This window comes from Drosophila innubila (assembly GCF_004354385.1).
Source record: "Drosophila innubila isolate TH190305 chromosome 2R unlocalized genomic scaffold, UK_Dinn_1.0 1_C_2R, whole genome shotgun sequence".
NCBI classification, from domain to species: Eukaryota; Metazoa; Arthropoda; class Insecta; order Diptera; family Drosophilidae; genus Drosophila; species Drosophila innubila.
The window spans coordinates 13,466,854-13,490,931 of NW_022995374.1; the positions used below are offsets into that span (position 1 = coordinate 13,466,854).

The 24,078-nt window shown below is 37.1% G+C and overlaps 4 protein-coding genes across 7 annotated transcripts; 3 read left to right on the top strand and 1 right to left on the bottom strand.

Moving 5' to 3' along the window:
• The first annotated feature begins 490 nt into the window (after nucleotides 1-490).
• On the top strand, nucleotides 491-2,083 carry LOC117783642 (prenylated Rab acceptor protein 1). 2 transcript variants are annotated; one of them, XM_034621147.1, is made up of 4 exons: nucleotides 491-638; nucleotides 826-928; nucleotides 1,371-1,577; nucleotides 1,634-2,083. In XM_034621147.1, the coding sequence occupies exons 2-4, from the start codon at nucleotides 843-845 to the stop codon at nucleotides 1,923-1,925; spliced, it is 585 nt and encodes a 194-aa protein (XP_034477038.1). In that variant the 5' UTR covers nucleotides 491-638; nucleotides 826-842; the 3' UTR covers nucleotides 1,926-2,083. The 2 variants fall into 2 exon arrangements, with proteins under 2 accessions (XP_034477038.1, XP_034477037.1); XM_034621146.1 differs by having other exon boundaries at nucleotides 491-928.
• Nucleotides 2,084-2,124: 41 nt separating this feature from the next.
• LOC117783641 (peptidyl-alpha-hydroxyglycine alpha-amidating lyase 1) lies at nucleotides 2,125-5,218 on the bottom strand. Its single transcript, XM_034621144.1, has 6 exons — nucleotides 4,923-5,218; nucleotides 4,519-4,681; nucleotides 4,221-4,461; nucleotides 3,660-4,159; nucleotides 3,188-3,604; nucleotides 2,125-2,530 (listed from the first exon to the last, which is right to left on the bottom strand). The coding sequence occupies exons 1-6, from the start codon at nucleotides 5,028-5,030 to the stop codon at nucleotides 2,367-2,369; spliced, it is 1,593 nt and encodes a 530-aa protein (XP_034477035.1). The 5' UTR covers nucleotides 5,031-5,218; the 3' UTR covers nucleotides 2,125-2,366.
• A 696-nt stretch (nucleotides 5,219-5,914) lies between these two features.
• Nucleotides 5,915-7,579, top strand: LOC117783856 (venom serine carboxypeptidase-like). The gene has a single exon (XM_034621408.1). It carries the CDS (start codon nucleotides 6,056-6,058, stop codon nucleotides 7,526-7,528), a length of 1,473 nt encoding a protein of 490 aa, XP_034477299.1. The 5' UTR covers nucleotides 5,915-6,055; the 3' UTR covers nucleotides 7,529-7,579.
• Nucleotides 7,580-8,026: 447 nt separating this feature from the next.
• Nucleotides 8,027-15,624, top strand: LOC117783244 (maternal effect protein staufen). 3 transcript variants are annotated; one of them, XM_034620531.1, is made up of 7 exons: nucleotides 8,027-8,448; nucleotides 8,941-9,165; nucleotides 11,339-12,155; nucleotides 12,523-13,909; nucleotides 13,967-14,140; nucleotides 14,194-14,582; nucleotides 14,640-15,624. In XM_034620531.1, the coding sequence occupies exons 2-7, from the start codon at nucleotides 8,963-8,965 to the stop codon at nucleotides 14,820-14,822; spliced, it is 3,153 nt and encodes a 1,050-aa protein (XP_034476422.1). In that variant the 5' UTR covers nucleotides 8,027-8,448; nucleotides 8,941-8,962; the 3' UTR covers nucleotides 14,823-15,624. The 3 variants fall into 3 exon arrangements, with proteins under 3 accessions (XP_034476422.1, XP_034476424.1, XP_034476423.1); XM_034620533.1 differs by having other exon boundaries at nucleotides 14,197-14,582; XM_034620532.1 differs by having other exon boundaries at nucleotides 8,027-8,437.
• The last annotated feature ends 8,454 nt before the right edge of the window (nucleotides 15,625-24,078 follow it).

Here is a 24,078-nt window from a genome sequence, read left to right on the forward strand (position 1 = left end):
ACATAAGGAAATGCTAAAAAAAAAAAAACAAACAGCAAAAATGGAAACGTGAAATCAAATATGCATTGAAATGAATCAAAATATTATTATATGAATGTATTTACATATATGAATGTATGTATATGCTACAGTTTGAAAAAGAATTTAAAATAATCTTATATGATATATAAATTATATGTATTGCTATACAGTTATAAATGTAAAATATATAAGCGAGGTCTCACACACTGCGTTTTTAAAGTACTACAAATATATAATAATGTATAAAAATGTAAACAGAGACCTCGAAAAAAAATATCCATGTGTACGACTTTTTCTTTTGGATAATAAAGGCTTGAAAGTTTGTTATTTTTCGGCAGTATGAGTAAAATTCGATATTTGGCGCGCACGTTGAAACCAGTGTTGAGCAAGGCAGGCGGTGCACATATGTTTTTCAATAGAGTTTCCATTGCTTCGTTTGTCTGATATAGAGTTGTCGAGCTTTAAATTTGCCACATCAGAGTAAGTTGTTGCTTTTTGTTGTGTGTTTAAACAATAACATCAGATTAGGGTATAAATTTTGTATAATAAATTAATAGTATGTGTTGAGAAAATAGTAACAGCTTCTCGCTCGTCTGACCCCATATGCAGAAGCCAATGTAATTTAAACAAAAATTCGTCAACTGTTGAACACGTCAGATCAATGTGCAGCATCCGTCGCCGATAAAAACATTAACCAATCGGAACCGGAGCAGAATACTATATCAAGAAACAAACCAATCTAAAGAAAGGCCACAAAAGAAGCGCATTAATCCATAAAATTAACGACGCGTCATCAAATTTCAGGAAATAGACATATTAAAATGTCGGAAACAAGCATCGATGTCAGCGGGGAGATGGAGGTGCCGAAGCGTCCAGCTGGAGGTCAGAATAAATGGGACATGCAAAAGTATGTAACGATAAAATTGTTTTTTGTATTAAGTATCACTATCAATACAATTCATAAGGCTAAGGCTGTTCTTGGCTAAAGCATTGATCTTCAGATTCTATGATTCCCATGTCCATAAATTATGTATATTTTTCGTTAGTTCGTCCCGTTCTTAAATATACTCCAAGGGTATGGTTTTCCCAGCAGATGCATCTTTCATATCTAATTGAGTTCCTGCAAAAGCCATTTCAGCTTGTCACTCCTATTGGTTTAAATTGGAGTCCCAAAACTCTAATAGACTTCTTCTCAATCTTCCAATAAGATCCAAAGGATTATCATGTATTATATTGACTCTCCTTTAATTTATTTTTAAAACATCTTATTTTGAAAACTAACTACAAAATTTGTAGTTGAAGTTGAATTACTAATTATTCCCGATTCTAATCTTGCTTCATGATTCTAGTCTGCCCACGCTACAAAATCTGCCCTCACCCTTGGAATTAATACACACGATACGTCAGTCGTTGCGACCATGGACTGTGTTCTTCAACATTAACAATTTTAAGACCGCGGTCAGCATGCAACGTCTCAATAATCGTGTTATGCGCAATCTATCATATTTCCAGAGCAACTATATATTCGTCTTCATAGTGCTGATGATCTACTGTCTGTAAGTGCACTCTAACAACTGATTAAACATTTGCTAATACTAAATATTTACTTTAGGATAACATCACCACTTACTTTGTTCGTGGTTGCAGGCGTCGCCTATGGTTGCCACAAGATTCGCTCAATGAATTCAAATTTCACGCTATTGGGACACTCGATATCACCGAAGCAGCAAATTGTAGGACTTAATTTGTGCGCAGCGCCTCTGCTGTTTCTGGTTGGAGCTGGTGCCGTGCTCTTTTGGACACTGGGAGCTTCCTGCTTTGTCATCTTCATGCATGCAGTATTCTACAATATTGATGCCATAGTAACGGAGGAGAACGAGGGATTCCTATCGCAGGTTGTCTAAATCGGACTACATGAATCTGTTGCCGCACAGGGGCCTTATTAGAAGATAAGATGCAATATATTTATATACCGAAACCGATATTTAGTTAAGTATTATCAATAACGAGCACGTTGTGAAAGACGTGGCAACGAAAATATACAACAACAACAAACACGATTCAATGAGCGTTTTTTTTTTGTTTTCTTTAAATAATTGCACATAAATATGTATGTATGTATATTGTGTACTTAAATTGGCAATTGGCAAAAGTATCAGCAACATTACGTTGACATATTGTTTTTGGAATGGTCAGAAAGTATAACACAGTCACATGGTAAAAGTATAAAAAATAAAATCATAGCTAAAAATTCACTGAGGTATTTAGAACTAGAACTAGGAATGCTTAGTTAGCTTTACAAAATAGATAAGTCTCTTGGTCCTGTTGTACGTTCCGCTGCTGTCCTAGGCGTACTGTGAGAGCGTTGTCGTCTCCTGTTCCTGCTCCTCATCGCTGGCATTCTGCTCAAGCTTCTCAAAGCCATTGCGATCCAAAAGGCCGCCTAGCTTAAAGCCCTCGGTCTTCTCCCAGGCATGACGGCGATTGTGTGTGCCAAATGGAAGGCAACCTGTTGGAACCCGCAGCAAATGACAAATTAATTGGAATTAATGGTATCACAAATTGTTTACACAGAATATGTATATATGTACATGCTGGGATTAAATACGCACATTCTTTCGCTGCAATTCAAAATGAAAAAAAAAAAACAAACACACTTTAAAGCCAGGCTGCAGATCGTTAAACAAAAATTCGAATTCCTGCTTCTATTTATTTTTTTAAAGAATTTAACTTAAGAATTTGTAAGGCATATTAAATAGTTCTTATCTAAGTAAAATTTGTGAGTTTTTAAAAGTTTTTGTAATTTTAAAATTCAAATATAAACTATGAAATGAAAAACCAGAACCGTACCGGACTGCAGCCTTGCTTAAAAGTGAGTTATTAATTTGTATAAATTTTTGTGTATGTGTATTTTATATAAAAATATAACTATACATAAATGTATATATAATTTGAAACACAGAAAATGAGATTACATACATGAGAGAACACAATACTGTCACATAAAAGGAATGCAAAAGGAATCACGGAAATGCAACTTAAAATTATGGACAATGGATGGATTTAATTGGACTTGATTGGATTGGTTAGCACAGACTTTGATTGGACGAGGCCAGTTCGCGATAGACCAGATCGCTAGGTGGCATTGCGTTGATCGCTTGATTACCTCGTTTGCGACGACGCGCCCATAACAGCGCCAATGCAAATGTGGAGCCGGCAAACAGCAGCATCAGCGATGCCACCAATATAGCCTTGCCACTCGGATGATGACGTGGCGTCGTGGTAGCTGTCGAATCAATGACACTGCTGCTGGCCTTTACCACAGAGAGAGACATGGGCTTGGCCTGCGATTTGTGCACAAATTTGTGTATACGCATGGGATCTAATTCGGCCACATAGATAGCATTTCCGTCCGCAGTGACGGCCACGTCGTGAGGATTGTGGAACTCCAGATTGTTTGGGCCAAACTTGGAGATTATTTGTCGTGTGCGCATGCTCATGACAAAGCCATGCACTTCGTTGTAGTGTTGTGGAGATATTCCTAATTCCGCGGTGGGTCCATTAACAATCACCAGCTGTCCGCCTGTCAAACTTTCACATTTGAAAAAACCTTTTAATTATTAATCAGTTAAACTCACCAGCTGCTGGTGTATAGGCCACGCTGAACAGACGATCGCCAATGAGGGGATTGTGATATTGGGAGTGAAAGGTTCCATTGTTCGTGTAGAAACACTGCACACGTCCATTCTCCCGATCGGCGGCACATACCAGCTCTAACTCGGGTACGAGTGTCAGAGCATGCGGAATGGCAAAGAAATTGGTCGGTGCCACATCATAAGAGAAGCCGGAAAAGGAATTCTGGCCCCAGACAAGTATCTGCTCGCCCTCCTTCGAATACTTGACAATACGTGCATTACAATATCCGTCGGCTACAAAAAAGTCACCATTGGTAAGCACTGCGACGGCGGTTGGCTTGCAGAACTTCTTGTTACTGCCCGGATGAAAGGCGGTGCCCAGCGTTAAAAGGGCTGTGCCATTTCCTCCACGCGGTGGGAATTTGAATACTTGATGCATAGCAACATCAGTCACCCAAACATTGTCCTCGGGATCAATGCTCAAGCCGTGTGGCATGTAAAAGCTGAAAATCGAGTAAAGTGCAAGTTAATGAGTGAGTGTATAACATAAAATGGAACACTTACAAATTTTTACCCCAAGCGTAGACTACATTGCCAGTATCGGGCTCAAGGCCCAGCACAGTGTTCTCTTTAATGGGTCCCTTGTTGCGCTCCTGATAAACGTTCGCATTGTCGAAGGTTCTCTGAGTCCAGATACGATTCACTCTGTGAAATATGACCACATTTCCTGCTCGATCGAAGCTAACTGCTGTCACAGCGCCCAATTTCACGTCATTTGCTGGCCAGGCATTCTGGTAAACATATGCTGCAATCAAGTGCAAGTTATTGTTATCCATTTGTATTTGTAATTTAAGATACTCACTTGTATTCAGTTTCGCGAGCTCAGTCTTTACATCGGTTGCTTCTTGCTTGGCGCGTTGTTGTTGTTGCCAATTAATTTGGGCTGCTCCGCCGCCTTTGATCATTTGCTTTAGCTGTTCTTCGCCCAATGCGACATTCGGCAGATAACGTTGAGTACTTTGATTCTGCGATATGATTGCAATTAATCAGCATGTATAAATTTGCAAAATAGATTTAATTTTGCCACGGGTGCAAGTACACACATACACACACACATCCGCATTCGCATAGATAGATGCGTACGTGTGTGTGACGTCACAATACAAAATCAATATGCAAAACATCTGTGTGCCCATTTAAGGCATAAAACATATGTTCTCTTGATGTCTGTTGTACATATTTAATCACAATTAGCTAATAATTTACCTCGGTGACGGCAACAGACGCAATTAAATTAGGACAACAGCTCCAAAGGATGCAAATTGCAAGACAAAGGCTGCAACTACGAGAACCATTTTTGCTGTTGTTTCCCATGTTCGCTTATAGAACTTTAGTCCAAATCACGTGAAACAGGAATGATGAGCGTTTTGACTGCTTCTACAGCTTCAATTCACTATTTACTGCTATTTACACAACACTTAATGATTTATAACAAATAAACAATTACGACGCTGCAGCAGCCATTTTAACTGGTTGAATGCTTAGACAGCTGTTAGATTGACAGCTGTAATTCCACACCAGTGTGTAAAAACACTGTTTGGCCCATACGCTGCCACCCGGTCCAAAAGCTGCCACCCTGCAACATTTTCCGATCTGGCAGCATGCACCATTTGGGTACAATGCCAAAAATGGTAACTTAATTTTTTTTAAATCGTTTTCAGACAATTTCTTAATTTTTAAAAATTTTGAGAATTTTTGTTAGAATTTTCTGCATATAACTTCTCTCCTATTGAAATATTAATCTTTTTTTTATATATGTTCGATTTGAAGTTTTCATAAAATAATTAATTTATTGCAAAGTTATTTAATTTTGAAATTTGCATTCCTAAAATTTAAATTTACCGGTGTGGCCGCACGCGAGTATTAACTCTTTCTTATTAATTTGAACATTTTAATTAAGTTTTTTAATTCAAAAAAATATTAAAAAAAAAAATCTGCAAACATTAAAAAAAATTATAGCTTCAAATTATGAAATATAAAATAATGTTTTTTTTCTTTGTTTTTGACTAGGCAGATCGGGAATCAACTTTCAAGGAAGGTGACAGCCCTTCGGTTTCCGCCGCCTGTTTAAAAATAAAATTGAATCGGTTATGCCGCAAAATTATTAATTATAAAATATATGTAAACCGATTTGCAATTTGTGTATATATAAAAGCCGATCAAAGGTGTTTCTATTAGTCTGTAATTTCGTGTGAAACAAGTAGCATATGCACAACAAAGCAAAGTTAAATTAAAATAACAAAGCCATTATTCAAGTTTATCAATTAGTGACTAAGCCACTAACCGCCGTAAGACTCTATTACAACGGACGACACTCACCGCAATCAACTTAAATCAGAATGCATCGTTTCACAATGAAATGTGTAAATCATTGCATATTTTTAATTATAGCAGCTGTTATTGCTTGTGCAGTTGCTGATGATGAAAGTAAACGACCTCATCAGAGTAGCTTATTGAACCTGTATCCACCATTCGGTTACTACGATGATGGCACCGATCCTGGAGAACCGCTTTTCCTTACTCCATTGTTGAATAATGGTTCCATGTCCAAGCAAAATGTACAAAGAATGGCACGTGTCACGGGCTCACAGTTCCTCGATGTGGAGAGTTATGCCGGGTATCTGACAGTTGACAAAGTATACAATTCGAATTTGTTCTTCTGGTATTTTCCTGCCGAGGAAAATCCCAAAACAGCTCCCGTTGTACTCTGGCTTCAAGGAGGACCCGGAGCTTCATCCTTGATAGGTTTATTTCTTGAAAATGGGCCGCTAAAATTATTTACGGAAGACAGCCTGCAAAAAAGGAAATATGCCTGGAACAGGAACCACAACTTGATCTTCATTGATAGTCCTGTGGGTACCGGCTTCAGCTTCACGGATCATGAGGAGGGTTACGCACGAAACGAATGCGATGTGGGTCGAGATCTACATGAGGCTGTGATTCAGCTCTATAAATTATTCGATTGGAGCAACAGCTCGGGTTTTTGGATCACAGGCGAATCCTATGCGGGGAAATATGTGCCTGCCTTGGCCTATCATATACATAAGGCGCAGCATTCATTTGACTTCCATGGTTTTCATATACCTCTTAAGGGCATGGCCATAGGCAATGGACTCTCTGATCCGGTGAATCAGCTTAAATACGGTGATTATCTCTATCAATTGGGCCTGATTGATGAAAACGGACTGGAGGCCTTCCATAAAGCAGAGACAGCAGGAGTAGATTGCATTCAAAATAACGACATGGACTGTGCTTTCGATATATTTGATTCTCTCATTTTGGGCAATATGCCCAAAGGATCAATTTTCAAAAACCTAACGGGCTTTAATTGGTACTACAATTACTTGCAGGCCCATGACGACGACTTTTTCATAAAGTTGGGCAAGTTTTTGCAATCTGGTGCTACTCGTCGTGCTATCCATGTGGGAAATAAACCCTTCCATGATATGGATAAGGAGAATAAGGTGAAGAGTTATTTAAAACAAGACTATATGGACAGTGTGGCGCCTTGGATTGAGGAACTGCTGAAATTCTATCCCATCTGCATGTACAGTGGACAGCTAGATATCATTATTGCCTATCCTCTAACCCGAAACTATCTGAAACTTCTGAAATTCCCGGGCTCCGATCTTTATAAAAACGCACCCCGTAAAATCTGGCGAGTTGATGGCGAGTTGGCTGGTTACGTTAAGCAAGCTGGTAATCTGATTGACATATTGGTTCGAAATGCCGGCCATATGGTTCCATATGATCAGCCCAAATGGACCTATGAAATGATATATCACCTGACTCATCAAAAACACCCAATGTAAAATTTTAATCAATTGAATACAGTATTTCGAAATACTAAGAGTATCACAAAATGTAGAGGTTTTTAGATTTAAATATGTATTATTAATTATTTAATACTTTAAAACTAAATATATATATAATAGCAGAAAAAAAAGAAAAATTAAAAGTTATTGTTATTATTTATTAAAAACAAATCAAATACCTTAAAATATTTAATTCAGTCTTTTTTCATAGGCGTGTCTTTAGAAAATAAATCTTACTTATAATTTAATTTGAGTAGGAAATAATATAGGCAAGTTAGCTAATTTTAAAATTGTGCGCCATGTTTGCATTTTTATCGAGTACTATCGAATGGCACTGTTAAGGAACTGTTAAGATACAAATGTTTACTACCATAGGCACTGTTTATTTACAGCCGAATTTGACTAAAATTGTACGAACTGCCAGATCGGAATTTCTTTCCTGGGACCAAACTGTTGGGCCGGGTGGCAGCCCTGAAGCATAAGCATTCAACCCCGCGTCCGCTTTGCCTAAATGCCATTATTATTTTCCGAGTTTCATCCACAGCCACAGTGCAAATTACGGCCGCACGTTAATATATTATAATACATAACAATAACAATGCTAAACTAAAGTTAAAACCTAGCTCTACACGTTCATCAACTTAATTTAAGTGTTAAAGTAGTTCTAAAGTGTCTTTTAAGTCGTCAAAAAGAGGCGAAGCAATCAACCAACTTACATACAAATACATATATAAAAAAAAAGTTCGTCGTCGTTGTCTCGCTGTCTCCCGTTGTCACCAGTGAATTGTGGTTCTACATATATGTAATTTGGAATCGCATGTGCTTGTTCGATTAATGTGCGTTCTCATTGCTGCGTTTGCCCTTCTGCATACGAACTAAAATACAAAAATACATTTGCAGTGCGAGGTAAGAAGAAGGTGAGTGCGCGGCATTAATACAAATGCAAATTGAGACTGTTATGCCATATGGACAGTGGCGTAGTCCAACGGGGATCACACATAGTTCAATGCACCAAACAATGTTGTAGAAAATTTGAGTTTTGAGTTGAGAACCTGATTATATGAAATCAAAGTGCAGCTGCATTTTATCGAATTTCAGTGGCGAATCAAAAGAAACTAGAAAAGTGCAACAAGATGTAGTTAGGTAGTTAAGAGAAGAGGGTAGAGGAGATGCACATTTGCCTAGTTACCCAGTGGTGGTTGATTGAGCCCCTGTCCGTATCCCTGTCCGTCTCTTGGCCTGTCACAATTTGATTTAGGCACGTCTGTCCTCTCTTGGCTGCATTTAAATGCAGTTTACCTATTTGTACAATTGCAAGACAAAGAGACACCATTTGTATGCTTTGTATGTCCAATAAAAACATATTTGCTTTGTTAACTTGTCATACCTTGCTCCGCTCCCAATTGCAGTTGCCCAACGGAGTTCAGAAAGATGCAACATCATGTGCATGCAACGAGAGCAGCGTCACATTTACGGGCTCCACATCATCACAACCACATGGCAATGCCACCACATCCACATGCCGGCATGGAGCAACATCTGAGCACAATCACAGCAGCAGCAGCAGCGCCAGTTGCAACACAGCAGCAGCAACAGCAACAGGCGCCGCAACAACGTGATGCTCATCATGGACGGTAAGGAGTTATAAACTTGGTTTGTTCAACGTTCGTTGTTGTTGTTGTTGTTGGTTATGGGTGTTACCCCTTTTGGCGACGCCGTCATGTCTAGGCTTTTATACGTTGCGGCAATTATGTTAATTCCTGTCACTGACAATCGCCTGTGAGACTCATCATCCCATTTTCTCAACTCATAAATTATAATTTCAGTGGCTCTTTGTTCTTTAACGCACAGCATGACTTCCGCTCGATAACGGGTTTACTTCCAGCAACAGTAACAACAACAACAATTGATAGCAACAGCAGCATAAACAGCAACAGCGGCTGCAATTATCCTTGACGTTCGTACAGAAGGATTGCCGTTCTCTTACGACTACTCTCAGTTTTGTCGTCTTTTGTCTGCAATCAGATGTTTCTTTCATTACCCTCTCCCCGGCTGAGATTGCGACTCCAGCTCCAAGCAAACATCTCGCCCTCAGTTGCTCTTCAGTCGCCATTTGATTCACACTCGCAACGCAGCCTCAAAACAAAAAATCAAATCAAACGAACTTTTTAAACTTTTATAGAACTTTCGCACATTTGTCGAGCATGTAAAAGACTTGTGATATCTGATGATGAGAGTGCATTTAATTAATTGATTAATTAATGCCAGTTAACTGCATTAAAAAGTGAGCAAAGCAAACTTAAAGCATTCCTCAAGTGAAATTTTAAATATTTGTGAAATATTTATTATTACAAAAAACCAATCTTTTATTGGCAAGTGTTGTGTGTGTTGTTGTTTGATAATGTGTAATGTCGACAATACTAAATATAAACAGAGCTTAAATTCTTTATTTATTGAAATTCTACAATTGTTAGTTTCGAATTTAAGGAATTTCACAATGAAATGCAATCATTTAATCTTAAATCTTTTCGTAATTTTTAAAAGTCAACATTGCACTTTTCGTGAATGCTAATTTGCAGCCAATTTAAATAGATTTAGCGATTAAAAATCAACTTTGTTTGATTGTAACTCATACGTTTATTGGCCAACACGCGGTCATCGCAAGCATTCCCAAGTGTATGCCTCTCACCTCTACCTCTCACCTTTCCCTCTCCCTCTCCCTCTGCCCCTGCAAAGGTAAAGGCAAAGGGGCTGCCCGCGTTAGGTGCGTCTCAATTGAAACTGACAGTTGGCGAAAAATGACACGATGCGTAAAAAGAATGCGGCTTTTGTGCTTTGTTAAGGATTTCAATCCATTGTTCAACCTTTACCGCTGTTGTCTGTAGCTGCAACAACAACAGCAACAACCACGCTTTTTTTTCCAAAGGGGCCAGAGCTTAAAGGGTGAACTTTGTTGTTGCTCTAATCATGTTTTGTTTTGTTGTTTTTGTTGCTTTCGATGGCCACTCAATATGCCAGTTCATGGACTTAGCTCTGGTACATTGTGTGAGCTCGAGCATTTAATGCTTAGCATTTCAAAAGAAGTGAGGCTTACTTAGTGTATAATAGTTTAAAATACAAAACTATTAAGTTAACAATTGTCTTGCTCCATTACAAAGACTTTCTCAGTACTTCCATATAAGACCTATAAGCTTACACAAGTCAAGTCAGATAAATAATATCTAAATGTATGCTAAAGTACAAGATATTCTATTTTTGAACTTAAAAAAACATAAAATATTAAATTTATATTGAAATCTATAAATCATGTCTTAACTTTTCTATTACATTTTCAATATACAAATTGTAAGTAAATATAATTTGATTTATGGTCAAAAAGTGTTTTTTTCTTTTAGTATTTGCAATCAAAATTGCGATCAAATTCAGTTAAATCCAAATAGTATATTTTGAGCTGGAAGTTTTATTTCTGAAAGTATCTATTTTTTTTATTAACTATAAACGATTCAAACCGTTCTAGTTTTCAACTGCGTTCAGCATTGATATTATAAAACTTAAAATTGCCAGTTTTTAATCTTTTAATAACTTTAATATCTTTAAATAAAATGTAATTAACAATTTATTAAAATTATTTTGTGCCGCTGTTTTTACTTACGAAATTTATTTTAAGTCTTTAAGTCGACTGTTCATAATTTCGTGTGATACCAGTACCAGATTTTCGAGTATTGAAAACTTCCTGTTCAATCAATCCCAAATATTTATATATTTAAAGAAAAGATTAACCATATGAATGATCCTCTTCATTTGCAGACTGAATCAGCATCATCATCAACATCTTCACGCACAGCAGCAGCAACAACAGCAGCAGCAGCCGCCGCCATCGAATGCCGCGTATCACAACAATAACAATAGCAACAGTAACAACAATCAAATGCAAAAGATACGACAACAACATCAGCATCTCAACACAAGCAATGGGCATTTGACAAAATGTAATCAACCGCCTCCAGCTCCTCCCCAGACATACCTGAATCCTGCACCAATTACCTACAGTCAATTGCCACATCATATGGCACATTTGGGCAGCTATGCGGCACAAGCGCCGCCTCCAACAGTGTTGAGTGGCAAACAACCACATTATTATCTCAGCACGGCAAAGCCAGCCAAATACAACAACAATAACAACGGCAGCAGCAACAACAACAATAACAACAGCAGCAACTATGCACATGCACCTAAAACCATACTGCAAAATACATATCGCAATGCCAAGAGCAATGGACAAGCAGCAGCTGCAACCACAGATGCAGCAACAGTTGCAGCGACATCAGCAACCGTTGTCGCTGCCGCTGAGCATGCACTGCCAACCACATTGAGAATTGTGGGCAGCTGTAGGAACAGCAATGGCGATAACATTGTCATTGCCAGCGAGGAAATCTGTGAGCTGCCGTCTGCGGAGACGCCGGACAACTGTGAGGCATTGCCGACGCACGTCGACGATTGCAGCAGCAGCACGGAGCACATTGATGCAACGGGCACGTTGCCCAATGAGGACAGCAGTGCTGCTCGCAATGCTAAGGACAAGACGCCCATGTGCTTGGTCAATGAACTGGCCAGATACAACAAGGTAAGCTCCAGAAATCAGAGATGGCAACAATGTATTGCTCAACACATTTAATTGAACAAATTGAACGAAAATTTAATTATAGTTTTATGATTTCTGCTGTCATTGCTCAAATCAGTCATTTTTTTCTATTCTTTTTCAAGTGTTTTTCGAATAGCATTTACCAAAAAAAAAAAAACATCCAAAGTACTTTTTAACTTATTTAATTTCAAGCAAAACCTGAACGTTCTAAATCCAGAAAATATGTTATTCTAAGTTGTTACTACTTTTTGTTTGGCTTAATTATTATGTGTTGACTGTTGTTTGCGATTTCTGATTACAACTAAACCAATTTGTTATCGCATTTATAACCACACTTGAATCTCCTTAGATCACACATCAATATCGCTTGACTAGCGAGCGTGGTCCGGCGCATTGCAAGACATTTACGGTGACATTGAAGCTGGGCGAGGAGGAGTATTCAGCGGATGGATTTAAGATCAAAAAGGCGCAACATTTGGCCGCCTCGAAGGCCATTGAGGAGACCAAGTACAAGCATCCGCCGCCCAAGATACGCCGCAATGACGAGAGCAGTTCAACGCGTACGCATATCACTCCCACCGTTGAACTGAATGCGCTGGCCATGAAGCTGGGACAACGCACCTACTATCTTTTGGATCCCACGCAAATGCCACCGGCGGATGCGATGCTGCCACCGGAATATGCCACACCGTTGTTGCCTACGCCGGCGGCTGGACTGCCAGCGCCACCTCCGCCGCCGCCTTATGCCTTGCGTCGCAATGCCAACACAGCTGGCGGCTATGTGCTCGCTGCACCGCCCATGCATCCACATCATCCTCATGTGGCGCTGCCGGCACAGCGCGGCATCTATGGCCATCAGCGTCCATATGCGCCCAAGTATCAGTCCCGTTATGCGCTGACGCCGGCGCTGGGGCCGCATATGCTGGCCGGTCCGCATGGACCATATGCGCCGCCACTGCCAGTGACTCCCAGCAAGATAACACTGTTCGTGGGCAAGCAGAAGTTTGTGGGCATCGGACGCACTCTGCAGCAGGCCAAGCACGATGCGGCGGCACGTGCCTTGCAGGTGTTGAAGACTCAGTCCAACAGCACGACGGATGAGGCGCTAGATGATTCCATGGATGAGGGCGACAAGAAGTCACCCATTTCTCAGGTGCACGAGATTGGCATCAAGCGCAGCATGACAGTGCACTTCAAGGTGCTGCGGGAGGAGGGACCAGCACACATGAAGAACTTCATCACGGCGTGCATTGTCGGCTCCATTGTCACCGAGGGCGAGGGCAATGGCAAGAAGTTGTCCAAGAAGCGTGCTGCCGAAAAGATGCTGAGCGAGCTACAGAAACTGCCACCACTTACGCCAACCAAACAGACGCCCATGAAGAGGATCAAGGTGAAAACACCTGGCAAAGGAGGCGCAGTGAATGCAGCTGCTGCTGTTGCTGGCATGGCAGCTGCTGCTGTCACTCCACTAGGTAAACCGGAGAGACGCAAGCGTCTGAGTGCGGCCTTGAAGGAGAAGCCAGTTGTGGACCTGGATGACGCAGAGAATCCCATCACAAAGCTCATACAATTGCAGCAAACACGGAAGGAAAAGGAGCCCATCTTCGAACTGATAGCCAAGAACGGCAACGAAACGTCCAGACGGCGGGAATTCGTCATGGAGGTGTCCGCCAGCGGCAGCACAGCCCGCGGCACAGGCAATAGCAAAAAACTGGCCAAACGCAATGCAGCACAAGGTAACAACTTGACCATCCGCTTATGAAGCTCTTATTAATTAAGTTATTTTTGAACAGCCCTGCTGGAGTTGCTGGAATCAACGGAGCCCAAGAGCGGCGATACGGAACACGCCTTGGATAACAATGTAAACGCAGCTGCGACTGAAGTCCAGGCTGTACTCGATGTGCCCATGGTGTCAACGCCAGCAGGGCCTGTCCCCGGTATACTCATACTCCGCCAAAACAAGAAACGTGAGTCAACTTGTTGGCCCAAAGGAATTTTTTATTAATAAAATTTATTGCAGCAGCTAAGAAAAAAGACGGAGTAGTCGTTGTCAAAGCCAATGTGGAGCCAGTCAAGGAGAAGGAAGCCAGGCCAGAAGCTATACTAACAGCAACAACAACAGAGGAAACCACCAGCAACAACAACAACAACAATAGTAGTAGCAATAGCAGCAGCAGTAGCAACGATTCAAATGCAAACGAAGCTGCCAATGGCAGTGAGAGCACATTGAACACTTCCACGGGCAGCAACACCAGCGGCGTCAGCAGCAACAGCAGCAACGCAACCACAAGCAGCAGCAGCAGTGCCAGTGGTGGTGCTGATGGCGGAGGTGGCGGTGGTGGCAACGGAGGAGGTGGTGTGCATATGAAGGAACAGCTAATATATCTCAGTAAATTGCTGGATTTCGAGGTAAGTTCTTGTCACTCAAAAATTCAAACAATATACAAATAATATTCCATTTCCCAGGTGAATTTCTCGGACTATCCCAAGGGTAATCACAATGAGTTTCTAACGATTGTAACACTATCCACAAATCCGCCACAGATCTGTCATGGTGTTGGCAAAAGCTGCGAGGAATCACAGAATGCAGCTGCACGCAATGCTCTTAAGATTCTAAGTGAACTGGGCCTAAACAATGCCAAGAAATAAGCCAAACAAATTAACTAACTGCAATTTTTGTTGCCAATATAAACGCAAAACAAAACAAAACAAAAAGCTAAAAAAATACCCGTCCACAAATCAAACCTTAAAGAACTAAACGAAAGAAATGAGAATGTAAAAGATAAAGTAATTAAAAAAATGAAAAGATAGCTGTGTGCAAATTGAAAAGAATTAAAAACAATGCAAGAAACAGTACTTTTTGAAATAGCAAATTATTAGTTAATATACCTATTTATTTATTTATGTGCAAGTAAGCGCAATGTGCATAGTTGATTTGTTTAAAACAATGCACAGATTGCGCCAACTGCTGTTATTAATTTTATTTATTTGTTGTTGAAAATTGAGAAACGGTTAAACACATTCTGAGCCAAGTCAAGCGCAACGAAAACTCAACCATGTTAAAAAGTTATATTTGAAAAAAATGAGAGAATATAAACAATAACTGAATAGCCTTATCGAAAGATAGTCAGAGAAAAAAGAGAGAGTGAGAGCCAAGAAATGTTGTTGCAGCATGTTGCACACATTAAATTAATATTTAAAGTTAAGAATGAAAGATCGTTAAGCACTTGAATTGAATTGATGAACATATTTAAACACTACAAAATAATAATGATAATAATAATAATATTTATTAGCTGCATGCGGCTGCTTAAATGCTTATGCAACGCTTTCAAAAAATAAATACTAAAATTTTGTTGCCACAAAAAATTAGAAATACCAGAAATCGAAATTGAAAAACGAGCTGTGCACACGCGTTGGAAATTTTTAATTTATTTTTTCAAAGCCAAAACTAAAAGGAGCATAAGAACTGCTATCTGCTTGTGGTCAATATGTATGATGGAACTCGTCGAATAATGAATCTATATATATATGTATGTGTATACCAATATATATGTATATATATAATACTATAATAATTATACTTAAATAAGCACTAACAATTATATCTCGCAGCTATACAAATTTCGATTGTTGGCAAATCGAAATTTGTTGGGCCCAACGAAACTTTGCAAACTTGCAACAATTTATGGCAATTTGTTGCTCTAAATTGTGGCAGTTGGTGTTGGGATGTTATTTGCTTGTGGTATATCAAGAAGGAAATACAATTTACATAATCGTTAATAATTATAATTAAATGTTTAAAAACCATTTTGTAAATGCTCAGTTTTTGGCGAACCCAACTAAAAACTGAGCATCTTTATGAATAGCGTGTTGTTTAAATGTCCCCACACAGTTTTTTGATTGTTTAGTTGTTTTATCACACACACTTTGAATTTTGTTTAAATTGATTGTACAATAGTTTTTAATCAACCACAGTAAACAGCACAGATTAAGCGTTAAGTTGCATTATGTCAAATTGTATTTTGTCGAAACGATTCTCGTTGCAACAATGTGCATGATTGAATTGATTGGAAAATCGTAAGAAATCTAATAATTAGTTCCATTACGAACACTTTAGTAACACTTCCAGTATTAAAAAAAATTACTCACACATACATATACACAAATAAATACCTTAAATATATATAAATATAAATATACATTACCTTAAATCGTGCACATTGTTTGCATTCGCTGAAGTCACCCCCTTTCCCTCTACGCCCATTGAGAAAAACTGTTCATTTTGTTAGAAGATTTTGCAATAGCAAAAGAAACAAATCTAAAATTTACTATTTAAACTTTGCAAAATCTTCACAAAATTAATACGAAGTAATATATAATTATGTTTATAAAGATGGAAACAAACTAATCTCTTCATGAAGACCAAAAATACAAAAGGCATCTGAAGTTGTGGATACAGCGATTAGACTCAAACACATTTATTAGATTTTAAGCCTGCCCATAAACATAATAATAATAACAACAACAAATTTTAGTCTTTAAACAAAAAAATCTTGTCTTTCGAGCGTACTACAGAAAATAAAAGAAAGGAAAAAGAATAACAATTATATGATATGTAAACTGTAATAATTGTAATAAACATTCAAAATAAAGTTGAATTTAAAGTCTTTAATTGATATGCGAGTGAAAAGAGGAGAAAGATTATATCATAGCATTTCTTAAATATATTTACAGATCTCTTATTACAATTCTCCGATTACCGATTGCACGATGTGGCTCGAGATTTATGACATTTTGGGGACATCATAAACTAATAGTATTAATTTATGGCCAACGGAATGCTCGGCACCTGTTAACCCAATAAAATGTCTTATGTAAAATGTCATCAAAATTAGTGAAAATTATTTTCTTAATTCGAATCAAAGAGAAGAAAAAAACAGGTGACAGGTGAGAGAGACGCAAATTAACGCTTGTTAATTTGACAAAACCATTTCGCAAGTCCAAGACAAAACCGTAAACGCATTAAATTCCTAATATGCTTATTGTTTATAGTTTATTGATTATTGTCTATAAAAACAATCTCCGATGACTCAGATATGCATAACTCTATAAAAGCATAAAAGATGAGTATCTAAAAATTCATAAACACCTTTTAGAGAACAAGCTGTATTCGTCTAACGGTTTGCTGTTGCTATGCGTAGGAGCTGACTTGATATTTTGATAGAAGAAACCTTAATGATGAATAATACAATCAGTTAAAAACTACCAGTCTTCATTTAAAGTCTGAAAAGAATCTCAGTTGATTTTAATTTAATTTTTAATTATTAGCAAACTTTTTTTCATTTACCATATTTGCCTGGGACACAATATTTAAGTCCATTAATAAATTGACATTTCTTATGATTTTAAAATTCTATCTTTAAGGACTTATTTTGAATACTTTGTCTCTCTTTTGCTTGATCGTTTGTTGTTATAGTAGTGGATGTTGTTATGTTGTTTATTCATGTTTATTGCCACAGCAACAACAAAAATAATTTAGCTGTCCTGCTGCGAGTGAGAAAACATGTTTTTTATGTGGTATTTGTGTTGTCGCCACAGTTTCGATTGGGGATTGCAACTACAGGTAAATATGTAAGTAGTGCATGGGATGTCTGCCTCACGAGCTAAATATATATGTATTTAGGTGGTACCTAAAGGTAGGCGCGTCGCTTTCTCCGCTGGCATTTGGCTAGCGATTAAAATACAACTTTTAGTGGCAAATGCATAATAAATACATAAAATAAAATAAATGCTTTTGCCTTTGGATTTAACTTTGCCTAGCACATGCTTTAACTCCGTCTCTCTCTCTATCTATCTTTTGCTTCCTCTAGCGCTCCCGTTTCCATCTCAGCTTCAGCTCGGACCCGGCAAAATCAAAGCGTTGCGCGCATTTGCATATGCATTTCTTTAGGTGGCGCACTGCCCCCTCCCCCTCCCCCTGCCCATCCCCCTGCAACACCTGAAGCTGGAAATGCGCAGCCGGCACAATTTGTGCATTTGTGTGTGTGTGCGTGTGTTGATTAATTTATGGCGCTGATAATAATCCGGCACCGGCATCGACAACTTGTGATTATGAAATTTGTATTTTGTGGTTTTGGCGTTGCCAAAAGAAATCAATAACACGGCGGAGGAGTGAACGAAAAAGAAAGAAAGGGAGGAGTGAAGAGAGCAGAAAAGGTGCGACGAGACCAGATGAAATTAACATGTGTTTGTCAGCGCCGGCAAAGACATTAGTAATCACATATCCAGTTACATGTGTAGCCATGTCTCTCTTTGTGTGTGTGTGTGTGTGTGTTGGTGTCTTGTATATGATGTAATAAGCGTTTGATTTTTATTATTATCTAGGGAATTGGGTTTTTGGATTTTTGAAATTTTTTTCGTTATTTATTTATTTATTTTTTTGGAATTTACTACGGAAATGGAAGTTCAACTCGGAAAACGAGTAATTAAACAAAGCTAACTATTAATTTAAGCATTTTTTGATTGTTATGGCTTTACATAAGGCCCAATATTAATAAACCAAAAAAATATTTTATTTAAATGCTTACCCGAAAATAAAAAACAAAATCTTTGGGAATCTTTGCTCAGGCAATCCAGGCGAATGAAAGTGAAACTTTGATACTTTGAAACTTTTGTTAGCTGCTTCTTTTTCTCAGTGATGTTGTTGTTGTATTTTCTTCGATACGAGCTCGGCTGATTTTGATTTTGATTTATCTACTTGTCAGTCCTAAATGTTTTTTGAGCTTTCTGGTAATTTGGTATTTGACAAGCATTTAGAAGCAAACGCCCATCAGTCTGTGTCATGCTGTGGGAATCTTTCAAGTTATAACAAAATAAATGAAATGCTGAGCATATTTAATATTTCATTTTATTTTTCGTTGCGTGTTGCAGCTCGCATTCGATTATATTGGCTTTTGAGGCATCCAGCGCCGTATCCAAAGCATAATCATTGTGTAAACCTGCATGCGGTTAAATTTCTTTTAATCATCCTTAATTAACTAATTTTTTTTTATTGTATTGTAGCTTTTTACTTCTGCGTGTGCGGAACCAGAATATGTACGATATATTTATGAATAGTGCCCTATGGATATTGCTTTCATTTGGCCAGTAGCATTGTTTTTAATGTCCATTAATTTGCATTTATTTTGGTAACGTTTTTGCCTTTCGTGTGGTTAACTTTTGACTGGCCATTGATTAGGTTAATAGCTTTTGGCGTTATTTTAATTTTTACTTGATTTATTATACCCATTGAATTAGATGAAAATCTTACCATAAATAATAATGTAATTGTGAATATATATAACAGTTGGAAGAAAATAACTTAATCTATTTAAAGCCCAAGAGTCTTTATATATGAATTAATAAAATTCGACCTCTGCAAATACATAAAAAATATTATATATAAACTATGAAAAATATCTTGAATATTCTGTACTAAAGTTCGACGATTCTTAAAATACAATAATATTTCTACAAAGAAAACCAATAATTACTGCCATCTAAATATACAATACACACATAATTATGAGGCACGTTCAGGAAGTAAAATAAATATACAAACAAAAATAAAAAAGAAGCGCCCACATTTATTTCAACTAATCAACAATTAGCCGCAGGTGGATATTATGCAAAATAAATACAACTTATAACTTATAACAAATTATGCCTAAAGAACTTGTACTTAAAGTGAAGTGCCAACAATTGGATTACTTAAAGTTGAAGTGCAGAATACCACTTGAAAGAAGTACAAAAGGAATCATAATGATGGGGTAAAGTAAGTACAACAAGAATCAATTCCCATTTCAAATCAGCAATATCATTAATTTTTATTGGTCTCATGCCATTTGATTGAGCGGGAGGGGAAAAAATGGCACAAGTGCTTGCATAATGATTATTTTTATAAAAATCTCTACAAAAAAATTAGAGGTATTTTGCATAAAATCGAATGTTTAGCAATGATTATGTGTCGAGCTGATGGATGTCAAGCAAAAAATAATGAAAACAACACTTTTATATTGAGCACCAGATACCCTGTAAAAATGAATAAGAATGGCAGTTCAAACTTCTTAAAGTAGTCAAATATATAGAGAGAAGTGAAGATATAAGATGATAGACAAATAAAAAAATTATAGAATATAGAAGATGAAATATAGAAAATATAATATGTACAAAGAATGCTTAAATAGATCAAATAAATAGATGAAATAAATAACAGAAATTGACGAAAAATATTTATAGGGTAGTTTCTTCGTCGACTACTAACACATTTTAAGGCTCTTGTATAATATTTATTGACTATTTCAGCGGATTTGTCAAGTTTGCAGAGGAAGAATCAAGATAAATTTGCCAATGAAAGAAAACATATGAAGTGTCATGTTAATAGATAAGGCGGACAAAAGGTTTAAGCAGCTTTAGTAACAATAAAAGAAATAAACAATAAGCTAAATGGCAATTATAATGCTGGCAATGAGAACTGAAGCGTGCATAATTAAATTGTTCCCACTGTTTAATTAATGACGCCAAAAGAATGCCATCCAATAATAGTATTATTTATTTATTAAGCCCAAAACCAAAATAAAACTTTAATTAAATACTTTAAGTGCTGCTGCTAGGGATGTTGTTGCTGTCTCTGATTTCTTCTCTAATCCTCCTCGTCCCGAATACGCTGCAATTTGTTCGCAAAGTCCTCTGGCGTCCAGGTGCCAAAGAGAGCATCACCCAGTCGGATATAGGCCGTGAAGAGGGCACTATAGTTAATAATGGGCTTGTCCTCATATTGCTCAGAAACATCTTCAGCAACTACTAGTTGCAACAACAGCAGCATAGTTGCAACTGCCACAAGGAGCCAGCGATCACGCGGAGGCAACATTGCTTGTATTAATTATTATTTAATATTTCAACTATTTTGCTCGAGTGGTTGTCAGTTTTATAGGCAAATTGCTGACACAAATTGCTTGTTGGCACAGTTGTTCGTTTGTTGGTATGTTGCATCGTGTTGTGGTCAGGTAAATAGCATAAAGACAAACAGTTTATCTTGTTAAACACATGCGCCAAAAGCAGATCATGGGCAAATGCTTAAACACAAATTAAACGCTTGTTTTTATACTCTTTTATTATTTCTTCTTTTCCTGAGATGCCTCAAAAATCAGCAAATCGTGCGATGAAGAACCACAAATCAGATAAAGTAATTTGCATTTGATGTGCGTGGATGCTGCTCACATGACAACGCCAACGCCACCTACTTCATTAATCATTTTGGCCAAAAAAAAAAAAAAAAAAACAAATACAAAAACAAACAAAAAATACTTCAAGTGCAGCTCGCAAACAGCCGTTAAATTACCTCTTAAGGTAATTTAATTGATCGCACGAGCTTTTGTTTAAGTTTAATTAAAAACAAAAAAAGAGTAAAATAATAGTTTTAAAATTTTAGATTTGGGTCACACGATACTCAAAAGTTGGCTTAGCATCATATTTAAGATGCGGAAATTGTCAAATTGTTGCTGCTTTGACAGCTGCCCCCCTTCCCCCCCTATCCACCTTTCCCTTCCCTTTGACAAGCCTTGAAATAAATGCTGTGCTTGATAAATTATTAATATGAATAAAAAATTATATTAAATTAAGCAAAATATCTTATATGCAGGCTGACTGTCACATGAGATTCTGCTTCTTCTTCTTGCTGTTTTGACCAAGTCGTGAGAAAGATGCTGGCCAAAATGAAAATGAAAGTTCACTGTGGCCATTTCCCACCAAGCCAATAAGGGCCAAAATGCATTTCGGATATGTTGCAGAAGCAGCAACAGCAGCAGCAGGTTGTCACCGGTTCCCAACCAGAGCAACAACAGCAGCAACAACATCAGCAACAACATCAGCAACAACAGCATCTCACATCATACGCAATCGATTGTGTTTCTTTTTCTGTTTTATCTGTTTCTTGTTTTATGTATCTTCTTCTTTTTTGAACGCATATTATAAGACCGTATCGAGCTGCTGCCGCCGCTGTCGGCTCATCACATTTTGGCCAAATATTTGGATATCTTTTGGTTTTCAGTTCAGTTCAGTTCAAGTTCGCGTCTCGAGCAGTTAAGTTTCGAGTTGACGCGTCGATTTAACCCTGCATTGAAACGCATTAACTGCAGGATAAACACTAGCAAGGACTTAAAAGTATATATATCTGACAGGATAATGCTTTTGTGCTGCTTCGGTTACTGTGAAGTTGTGTACTAAAAGTGTCTGAAAAACGAAAAACAATTACTAAGCTACGATAAGCATCATTATTTATAAACTAAAAATTAAATTAAACAAAAGGTAAATGTTCTATTGTGCATACAAATAAAATATAATTAAAATCAGATGAAATTTTACAAATGCTGTGAACTGGAAAAAGTAAAAAAATAATGACTTATTTGTGATACAAAATGCGGTACAAATTTCGCTTAATTAATTTATTAAAACTATTAAAGTCTTTATAACTTAAAAGCAACATTTAAAGGAGTAAAATAAAATTTAATTTATACAATAAAAATAAAGGATATAAACTGATTTTGTTTTACAAATATCTATGACAGACAAGGACATCATAATACTTATTTTTATTCTTTAAGATAGTATAGTGTTAATTATTAATTTTCGCATCATATGAAAAGAATATGAATAAGTTATCTTTTTATTTCAAAGAGCTAAATAAAATAACAAAAGGTTCTAGTTCGGTTTTTTTCTTTCGGTTGCGGTATCAGTACCAGTAGATGTCGTTTTGTCATAAATTTGATATTAAAATAAATAGCTAGACCTAGAGCAAAAAAAACTTGTATGTAACGAGTTTAAAAATCTTTGAATGCAGAATGAATTAAGAAGCCAAATCATGATCAAAATGATATTTCGCTTGAAAATCGGCTCCGGTTTGATCAAGTTATGATAGTTTGAAGTTGGTCAGACTGCGGACTTATCCATTTTACAAGTCCAAATTTTTGTTTAATTTGGCATGATTTTTTACAAAAAAATGAAAAGTCTCAGAATCAAGTTTAACGTGTTGTTTAATACAAATTACGATATAAGGAGTTGTTTAAATGTGAAAGCTTGAGATTTAAAATTTTGAATTTTCAAAATTTCAAAGGGGGGACCCTTAGCATCGAAATCGAATCTTGGTCGAAAATAAATAAATTTTGTAAATGAACAAAATTTGAATACAGAATGAATTATGGGGCAAAATCAAGACCAAAATGACATTCCGCTTGAAAATTGGTTTAGTTTTGATCAAGTTATGACAGTTTGAAGTTGGTGAGACTGCGGACTTAACCACTTTACAAGTCCAAATTTTTGTTAAATTTCACATGATTTTTTACAAAAAAATGAAAGGTCTCAGAATCAAATTTAAAGTGTTGTTTTATACTAATTACGATATAAGGAGTTGATTAAAAGTGAAAACTTGAGATTTAAAATTTTAAATTTTAAAAATTTCAAAGGGGGGACCCTTAGCATCGAAATCGAATCTTGGTCGAAAATAATTATATTTTCTAAATGAACAAAATTTGAATGCAGAATGAATTTAGAGGCCAAATCATGATCAAAATGGCATTCCACTTGAAAATCGGTTCAGTTTTGATCAAGTTATGACAGTTGAAAGTTGGTCAACTCTTTAACCACAACCGTACCGGTGCAAACGTATCGGTGTTCGGTTCTTGACAGATAATTAATTAGTTATTTTCGGTTGCCCTAAGTTTTTCAGAGATAATTTCAATTTTTAATCTTTAAATGATAACCTAATACGCACAATATCATTGAACATGAACACCCACAAAGTGTATTCAGCAATTGAGAAATAGCAATGCGGATATTAAATTAATAATTTGTTAAATAGGGAATGAGA

What these genes read in the sequence shown, in the direction of transcription:
- LOC117783642 (XM_034621146.1), top strand. Translation starts at nt 843, where the DNA reads ATGTCGGAAACAAGCATCGATGTCAGCGGGGAGATGGAGGTGCCGAAG. An exon ending in AATAAATGGGACATGCAAAA is followed by an intron (nt 929 to 1,370) that starts GTATGTAACGAT and finishes TCATGATTCTAG; the next exon opens with TCTGCCCACGCTACAAAATC. An exon ending in GTGCTGATGATCTACTGTCT is followed by an intron (nt 1,578 to 1,633) that starts GTAAGTGCACTC and finishes TATTTACTTTAG; the next exon opens with GATAACATCACCACTTACTT.
- LOC117783641 (XM_034621144.1), bottom strand. Translation starts at nt 5,030, where the DNA reads ATGGGAAACAACAGCAAAAATGGTTCTCGTAGTTGCAGCCTTTGTCTT. An exon ending in GCTCGCGAAACTGAATACAA is followed by an intron (nt 4,462 to 4,518) that starts GTGAGTATCTTA and finishes ACTTGATTGCAG; the next exon opens with CATATGTTTACCAGAATGCC. An exon ending in GGCCTATACACCAGCAGCTG is followed by an intron (nt 3,605 to 3,659) that starts GTGAGTTTAACT and finishes AAAGTTTGACAG; the next exon opens with GCGGACAGCTGGTGATTGTT.
- LOC117783856 (XM_034621408.1), top strand. Translation starts at nt 6,056, where the DNA reads ATGCATCGTTTCACAATGAAATGTGTAAATCATTGCATATTTTTAATT.
- LOC117783244 (XM_034620531.1), top strand. Translation starts at nt 8,963, where the DNA reads ATGCAACATCATGTGCATGCAACGAGAGCAGCGTCACATTTACGGGCT. An exon ending in AACTGGCCAGATACAACAAG is followed by an intron (nt 12,156 to 12,522) that starts GTAAGCTCCAGA and finishes GAATCTCCTTAG; the next exon opens with ATCACACATCAATATCGCTT. An exon ending in GTAAATTGCTGGATTTCGAG is followed by an intron (nt 14,583 to 14,639) that starts GTAAGTTCTTGT and finishes TCCATTTCCCAG; the next exon opens with GTGAATTTCTCGGACTATCC.